At 39.2% G+C, this 9417-nt stretch overlaps 1 protein-coding gene across 1 annotated transcript in view; it reads left to right on the forward strand.

Annotated features, from left to right (window-relative positions):
• The window catches only part of LOC106533645 (rho guanine nucleotide exchange factor 10-like protein), a gene marked incomplete at its 5' end in the record, with an annotated part of 88727 nt that overhangs the window by 35849 nt on the left and 43461 nt on the right, over positions 1-9417 (forward strand). The window contains 3 exon segments of the mRNA XM_014030043.1: positions 232-401; positions 7397-7512; positions 9102-9229. Of these exon segments, the coding sequence (XP_013885497.1) occupies positions 232-401; positions 7397-7512; positions 9102-9229 (414 nt within the window).

A 9417-nucleotide genomic window follows, 5' to 3' on the forward strand; every position in this document is an offset into this window, starting at 1 on the left:
GGGAACGGGATGGGAATAAAGACCCAAGATTATTATTCTTACACAATCAGTTCTTGTTTAGTAAATCAGTCTCAAAACAAGATCAAAAAGACTTTTTGGCTGATATAAGATTTTAAAACTTGGTTAGATGGACAGTTTTTGCAGACTATACCATGTGTATGAAATTAAAAATCAGTATATAACCTAAACCCCAATAATTTTCTTCATTCCTGTTCTTTGTATTCCCTTTAGGGGGCCTCCAGATATCAGCAGCATCGTCCCCGTTGGCCCCAAGTACACCATGAAGTGGAGCGCGCCCCTTCAGCACGTGCAGGTGGTGGAAGTTGGGCAGGAGAGCTCTCAAAGCAAAGACTTGTTTCAACAAAGTGGGGCCAAGAGGCCAAGTGGTGCCTGCAATTCAGGTAAAACAAATATACATCTCTGTGCTTTCTCAATATTTGTCTCCTGTCACCCTCTAGTTAATCTCGTCCCTTTAACTGACTGCCGGTCTCAGCCTCTTCCTCTGACTCAGCAAGGCTAATCTGTCCCCGTTCCCAAGCATCTCGTGGAAGGGAGGGGATGCAGCCTGTGCTGCTTGTCACTCTGATTGAGGATGTGTTTGTGAGGAGGATAGCGATGATGGTCACTTGTTCCCCTCAGCCTGGGGGTGTTTTATCTTGGAGAGTGATGTTGGTGTAGTGAGCCTCGAGCTGCATCATCCTCATGGTCTCATTTCACTCTCTGATAGACCACAAACATGTCTAGAGAGGAGTCATCAATCTGTAGAGATTATTCGCTGCCTTTCTAAGCCCAATTAGAGAGCCAGTAGCTGTAGATAGGAATCTGTGGTTGAAACACTAGTTCTCCCACCACCTCTCGCAAAACTCCGGTGTACACAGCCTGACGAGATCCCTGATAAATGTGCCATGGGAAAAGGAAGATACAAAGCCTTATCAGGATGTAATGCAGCACACTTTGTAAAGTTGCTGCTCCATGACTGAAATATTAATCGTGCCTTCTTCAGTGCTCCCCGTGTCGTGCTCAGAAGGCAGCGGCTGTTTTGAGAGCTGGTTTGTATTCTCGCTGGATTTAGTTTCTTTCTTTTGTTCGGGTCGTGTGTGCTCACATCCTCACGCCTTTGCAGGCGAGGCTTTGGGATCATTTAAGATGAGTTCTTTTTGCACCTTTCTGCGCARGTTTGTAAAACTCCAAAAACGCCGTGCCCCACATAGTTCTGATTCTGACATCCCCCGCCACCGTTGCTCTTCCTCGTTTGCCCCTCGTGGTACGGCGTTTTTCCTGAAACCTCCACGCACATCTGTGGGGCAGATTCCTAAATCTTCAATCAGACTGGCAGAACCGTTTATTTATATGCCCTTGTGATGTCATTCAGTGGGGCGTCTTGTTGAAACCCCTTCCTTCCTCAGCACGGCTTAAAATTGAAACATTTTTCACCTTCTGCAGGCCCTTGTACCTGCCTTTAGGCAAGCCTGTCTGTTTCACTCATCCCTTCTCCATCTGCCTGTGTCTGTATTGTTCTCTGTCTTCACGGAAGGCCAAACAGCGTCTCTCTGAAAGCCAGTTGTGCCAGGTGTTTATTCTTTTATACTGTCTTACCTCCTTTCACCTTCATTATACCACTTTCCCTCATGACCCAGAGTCAGAAATGCCGTTTTTTGTTGTTTTTTTTTTTGCCAGTGGTGCAGCAGTGGGCTTTGGCTGCGGATCAGACAAGGGTTTTGATACAAGTGTTAAAGCTGCATTGTCTTTAAAGCCACTATAGCATCACTGGCACCGCTGCGAGTGCAGAGATGGACTCTTCTGGGCCGAGGCCTTCCACATCAATGAATTATGTGCCTGGTGGCCAGTGCGGATAGTCGTGTCTTAGTGTGTAAACCATATCCTGCCTCACCAATGGGATTATACTGGATTACAACTCAGCACATTCACCTCTTGGGCTGTAGCCAGCAGCGGGCCCGGGAAGGCTCGGCAAACCTGCGCAGGGGTCCAGGCAATCCCTTTGAAGAAGACAGTCAGACATTGTTCTTTCTGCTCACAGCAGTCCTCTTTATATTCAGATGTCTCACCTATTGATTTCCTTGCACAGATGACAGATGCCACTGTGTGCCAGTGTCAAAGATCCCATTAAACCCCAAAAGCTACAGTGGAGCTCTTTAGATGAATAATACCAGCCCCTCTTTTCGTTTTTCTCTCCCTCGTTCCTCTTATGGCGTTGCTTTCACTGCATTTGTGCGTGTGAATAGCCAAACAGCTGCAGGTCCCGTCGGATGAGCACGCCTCACTAAGCTCGCCGACCCGCTCGGCTCTTCTGCTACTTTATTATGTGGCGGCGGTGACAGTGCAGGACAGCTCTGGAGCGAAATCTACCTGCAGAATTTAATTAGGCCGTCCTCGTGGAGCTTGGCGCTGGAGAAATGTAGGCCAGGGGAGCCAGGACGGAGGACAGCAGATGGGAGGAGACACACTTATTGATTCTTTGCACTGGGAGAGAAAGACTTTGAAGGCAGCGGGCCTCAAATCGATGCTGAATTTTTGTGTCTAATGAGACACCTGCATTCCTTTTGGCCTGCAAAGGGCATCYTGGCTCCAAATAACAGTTTCTCCTTCTAATATTTTTTTATTTTTTTACTCATAAATCCACTCGCTGTAGTTCAACAAATAATGCAGATCGATCCATCTACACATCAAACCTCTTTCATTAGTGCCTTCGGAAGTTTCAACCAAAGACACTTTCCCTTTGTTCCCATTGACACTGCCTTAGTTTTTTTTTTCCAGATCATGAAAAACATAGGCCTTGGGCTATTTTTTTTTTTTTTGTATTATGCATCCACTTCAGGGCAGTTTAGTTCACAAAACATGTATTTTTAATGTACGTAAAGCTGTTTGCATTCATGGAACTGATAAGTACTTTTAATAAGCCTGTAAGAGAATGTTCAAATTGAATGCCCGAATAATAATTAGGTTCTCGGTTAAATGTTTACTTTCAGGTTAAAGACTCCATCTCATGCCAAAGCTTGCCCTTGTGTTAGAGTCTAAAACAAAATGGCCCTGAATCACACAAACTCATGATACTTATTGAAACCCTGGTCACACCCCTTGGGGGCGGTTCATCTTACGGGACTAGAACCACCTTTTGGGATCATCTCCTCCTCTGGGCTGTGTCTTCAAGCTGAGCTTCCTCATCTCAGAGCACACACACCCACCTGACCCCGTGTGTTTCCCTTAAATAAAATATTTGTTATTTGTAATGTTGTTGAAGTTTTATTTATTTTTATTTTAATTATTTATTAACTAATTTTTTTTCTTTTTTTTTTTACTTCTAATATTTCTAAGATAGTTAATTTACTTGGTTAATATTCATGGTAATTTGGTAAAGTTTTATAATTTGATGTTAAGGAGGAATTACTTAAAATAGGTAATTTAGAATGGTCGTTAATATATGTACTGTTATGTTGGTTCATTAAAAAAAGCAAAAAAAAAAAAAACAAAACAAAAAACACCTGGCCCCTTGCTGAAATGGGCGGGACAGAAGGGGAAGGAGGTTCTTAAAGAGACAGAGACCAATTTCAAGGTGTTTAGAAACAGATATGATGAGAAGTAAAGTTTATTTTCTATTTAAACACATAAACAACATGTTATTAACCACTGAAGGTGACATAGTTACTTTATTATGGTATAGAATTTAAATATATGCCTGAGAAACACATAATATTGTCCCTTTAAGTAAAGACTTGTTGATTATCTTCCTGTTTAGAGCAAACAACTGCGTTTAAACACAAAGGCTGTGTCCCAATTCAAAGGCCTCTCCTCATGCAGCCGAGGAATGCAGCCCACAAAATCTCGAAAATCAAGGCTGCGTCCAAGCATCCTTCCGAGGCTATCCTAGGGTTATCCTAGTTTATTTTTTACCAATTGACAGGTTGGAAATTCATCACGGATCGAATAATTAGTTTTTAATGTCACTTTAGAAACTTAGCTGATAAAATTTATGCTGCAATAAGATTTAGTTTAAGGATGTGGCCCTGGTGGGCTACGTACTCATGAGGGTGCAGCCCATGAATTAAGACCCAGTCAAAGTAAAGGTTACAAAACAGTATCTAAAATTCAGTTAATCAGTTACAGAATACACATCAAGCCAACTGTCAAAAAATTTCTAACATTTAACAGGATAATTTAATAAAAAAATGTCAAGTGAAATTACTGAACCATTTATTGTAATCAAACAAAACTAAAATCTCTCTTTTGATAGATGCACTATTGGTAAAACAGTACAAAAACATTGTACAGTTCAAGTATTTCCAGTAAAATTTATGCAGAGAGAAACAGTGTGCAAATCAGAGCAACATCAATGAAAGAAATGATCCTTGCCAAGTCAGACAAAGCTTAGGAAAGAAAGAACTGGAATGTTTGTGGGTTGACATGTAGACAGCAGGAGAGGCTGGAGCAGTTTCACTGGAATACTTTGCGTGGCATTCACCAGCAGATGAGGGAAAGAGAAGAAAAAGCACTGATTGATTAGCTGATACCAGGTTCATTTCACATGTGTGGGCTGAGCTTAATTGTGACCTTTAGTTTAATTTAGGACTTAAACTATACAATTCAATGATGATTCTAATTTGAATTTAAAAGTGATTTTTTTTCTATTTAAAATGTGCCGTTCCTTGGTTGTAAACATAAACAAGAGATAAAAGATGGAAACTGCGTGAAGGACCCCCTGTGAGATCAAATATAATCCTCAAAATTACATTTCCACAACATTCTAAGTCATTAAAATGAGATTAATTCATGACCCTGAGTTATTAATGCTCAAAATGAGTACGTTTTAATAAATTAATTTTGATCTCAAGATTATTTATGATGACAGTGGTTATGCACAGTGTCATCATCATTAAAATTTTGAACAAATTATGCTAAAAGCACACAGTTTGAAGCACAAACAGTAAAGTTGTTCTTTGTGATGTTTATCACATGTTCATGTTTTGGCCACTCCATTCACTTGCTAAAATCTTATAATTCATGACTTCATTTTAGAGTGGCAACATGATATATATTTTTTGTATGTGTGCTAAAGAAAAACTCAGGAAAATTGTAACAATTTTGGTTTTATTTTTGGGTTATCACAAAAGTGCTGCGTCTTTAGAGATTCAGTGTAATTATGTCAAAGCTTTTAGTTGTAATGACAGCAATGAGATGGAGCAATTACAAGTTTTCTGCAGTTGACCCTCAGATTGGAAGTCTTGCTTCGGTTTTTAAGTTCCCTTTTATCAAATGCACTCTTTAAAAAAAATCTCTGCTCTGGATGAGATTTGTTGGTTGTCCATGGAGACCAGCCTTGTCCTGTGTCTGGTAGTGTGGCTCCACTGAAAATTAACTACAAGAACCTCCCAGCTTCATCAGGATGGCCTCGCTGGTGATCAGTCAAGGATTTTTAGAAATGATGACTGTGTTAAGACTTTGGAGGACAACCTAAAACTTTTAATTGTATAGGTCTTAGTTTAGTGAATCTGATTTCCGTGATTTGAACTGGATTATAGTTAGAGTCAAAATGGTCTCAATGACTGAAATTTGGAGGATTAAATTGGATTTAAAACAGAAAGTTGTCAAGTGTGTGTCATTTCACACCCACACATAGACAGAAAATGAAACTCAAAAAATGTGTTATCATTGTATCATTTCAATGAACTGTGTGAAATATTATCCTAAAAAATTTTTTTGAAGCCCTTTTTTGAGCAGTAGCAACCAAAAACTCTATTTTGATGAAAAACACCTCACAATGTTGAGATTTTCCCTGTGAGCTATCAAAGGTTTTGTTTATTTCCATCTGGGAAATGTCAATATTCAAATACTATTTGAGGTTTCTTTTTTCAAATGACGTAAAAAAAATCTTCATTAAAATTACATAAAATTAGGATTTAGACCAAATATTTATGTATTATTGTAACCAACAAGACAAATTAAATAATATCTCTGGATCTACTAATGATATCAGGATGATCTAAGTGTAAAATGTAGCTTTTAAAGACAGGAATCTAAACATATGATTAGGCCATTTTGACCAAATTTGACTTATTCCTCATTTCGATGTGATGTGTCACAAATGATTTAGATTTTTATTTGTGACTGTACTCAACCCACGAGAGACAGAATTAACAGAAGTCATTATTTCATTCATCTACTTTAGCAGCTCCTTTAATTCCACAGCTGACACTGCTAAAAATTACAGATTTTCTTTTCTGGATCTCTGAGAGTAGGARTTCAATCCCTGAACTCGTAAAGTTTTTTTTACTTTGCAATGTCATTTATGAATGGACACTRCCTGGTCTGTGGGGCAGGAACGTATATTCTTATTTGGTGTTTTTAGGGTGGTAATTATACTAATAACCTCTCCTCGTGCACGAGCAGCTGGATACGCATTCAGTTTACGCTCCTCACTTACACACTTTTCCTGAAGATAGAAGAGTTTGTTGAATCTGACGTGATACGTTCGTACAAACCCTTCATACGAACAAATGTAAGAGAAATTTAGGTAGTGTTGTAGTCAAGACCACCTAACCCGAGACCAAGTTAAGACCAAGACCACAGTGTCTTGAGACCAAGACAAGACCAAGACTTTTAGGGCATGAACTAAATCGAGACCAAGACCAGAAAAAAATAAAATAAATAAAACTATTGTCCTAAAATATGGTGTGTTCAAAAAAATCAAAAAAGTTTCTGCACTGCTAGATTACCCCTCTATCAAACTGCAATGGACTGCTTTGGTTTGGGATTTGAATCATTATGCTTTAAATCCAATGAATGCAAAGATGTTAACAAACAAATTGTACAATAATCTGGCTATTTAGGGATATTTCCACAGTTGTGGTCGTGACTGGTCCTCAATGTCCGAGACCGAGACAAGACCAAGACCATACAAAAGTGGTCTTAAGACCAAGAGCAGTCTCAAGTACTACAACACTAAATTTAGGAAAAGAATACGAGCATGGTCTTGCATGAATACAGCTCTTCTGTTTAAGTCTGTGTTGTGTTGGAGGTGCACACAAGATGTACTTTTGGCTTTAGTAGTTTGATGCTCCATCAACCACTATAGGTGGGCTGAGGTTGGTCAGTAAGTGTGGGATTAAAAACAAAGAACAGGGGGAGGTTTCTTGATTGCAGAAACACAACAAAACAAAAAAGAAAAAAGAACATCTGGAAACTGGGAAGATAAAACTTCACATTTTTGTTTGGGTGAAAAAAAAACGGTGCAAATAAAACTGAGAACATTATACGTGTTTGCATATACATCAAAATAGTTAATGACTAAATAAAAGGGTCCTGTTTATTTTTATTTATTTATTTGTTCACATTTATCATCATTTCAGAAACTCTTACACTTCATGTGTTGACCACCTCCTAGGTAAAACTCTTCTGGGTCCTCCACGGCTGTACCAGGAGCTGCAGGAACTGCAATATGACCTTTCAGTTGTCGAGCAGGTTACTCTGCTTGTGGGAACACTGCAGGGGACGTACCAGGTACATATTACTCTACCTTACCGTGGTGTACTTTAGAACATGCCAAGGCACAAATAAGCCTAAAGGAATAGCTTTTTAATTCCAGCTAAGTGTGCGGACCAATCCAGTGAAATCTCAGTGTGTTATGTTCACATATATCAACCCAGGTGTGATTGTTCAGAGTTTTGTTTGAAGGCTATAATTGGCTGTTGAAAAAACACACACAGAAGCTGACATTCAAGCTGTAGTTTTTCTCTGCCGAGAGTGCTTTCAGTATTATACATTATTTATAATCAAGTTATCTAGAGAGATTGATTTGAAAACTTTGAAATGTGGAGTACAATCCGCCAAGTAAAGCTTCCCTCACAGTGGTGTTTAGGCTTTGGGAATGCACTGAAGAACTACAGAAGAAGCGTTGAAAACAATAAAACGCAGGAAAAAATGAAAGGTTTAGCTTTCCTTGAAGGAATGCATACCACCTGCTGACTTTTATGCCAGAGTTTTGTACAAGATCATCTTATGACAGAGCTGTCATCATCTCACAACATCCATTAATGCTTGGTAGTTGTAAGGTCAGTTGGCTGTGGCGGTCATTAATGATTTGGGTTGAGTCCAAAACATAGTTGGACATATGAACCCGTTGTTTATGGTACAGACAAAAACACACACAGATGTAGGTAAAAAACATCACCGCTCTGCCTTTGCCGTCAGCGGCAGGTGATAATAAAACACTGAAATGAGTGAAGGCTAAGAGACTAAGTTTGGATTTTGCAAAGTTAATCATTTAGAGACACCACTTTTGTGCCTTTCTCTTTAAAGAGGCTACAGATGTCTTTGAGATGTTTAAAATGTGATCAAAGAACCACCTTATGTGCTTTTTGAATAATTCATTTGTAGAAGCACAGAGCCTTCCATCCATCTCTCCTACAATAGCGCCACAAGGGTGGGAATGAGATGTTCCCACTGATATAAAAGACAGACGGTGAGATTTGTTGTGCTGCAGAGGAAAAGTGTCGGCACCCTTCGTGTAGTGTTTGAGTCAGAATGCTTCCCTCTAGTCGGCCACTATCACATTTACACCACCGAACACTGCAAACTACATACAGTAACACACCGAGGGAGGTGTACTTCAGCAATCACCAGAGTCTCTCTAATGCTTGCACTTTTGCCTCCATGCACTTAATGAGCACAGAATCTCAGGAGAAGTGATACTGGCCTGGCACTTAATGGGCTGATATTCATGTTCCACCCTGTTATAATACTGTCCGCTAAAGGAAAAAAAAACTAATAAATAAATAAAATAATAAATAGACAAAATACTTCTACACAGCTCATTTGCTGCGGAAAATTGATTTCATTCCATGTGACTTGAGGGTCTAGGTTTTTCTATAAAACGGAATGCAGTATTAAAATAAATTCAGTGTTATGTTTGATGGAAGAGACAGGATTGTGCATTCATTTATTTATTTAAAAATTTTGGTTCTACTAATGCAGTTTTTTTTTCAAAGGGTGTGCATGTGCTGCGTCTGCAGACGGTGTGTTCTGGTCTAGGCTCGATGGCCCTGTGCAGCAGGTTTTAACTTTGTCTCTTTTTTTATTTGTTATCAAAGAACCTGAACACCACTGTTGCACAGGACTGGTGTCTGGCTCTGCAGAGGCTTATCCGCATCAAAGAAGAACAGATCCAGTGTGCGAACAAATGTCGCTTACGCCTGCAGGTGCCTGGCAGGCCAGACAAGTGAGTAGTGTTTCAGGTATAGATAAGACATTAATTGAAATGTATAGCATGTTGCAATAACTGTCACATTTAAAAAGTTTGTTGGCAGCTCCAGATTTAGTTTTCAGGTTTCTTTACAGTTTTTGTTTTAATAATAAACTCTGCATATATATAATATAATATAATATAATATAATATAATATAATATA

This window comes from Austrofundulus limnaeus, unplaced genomic scaffold (assembly GCF_001266775.1).
Source record: "Austrofundulus limnaeus strain Quisiro unplaced genomic scaffold, Austrofundulus_limnaeus-1.0 Scaffold990, whole genome shotgun sequence".
Lineage (NCBI taxonomy): Eukaryota > Metazoa > Chordata > Actinopteri > Cyprinodontiformes > Rivulidae > Austrofundulus > Austrofundulus limnaeus.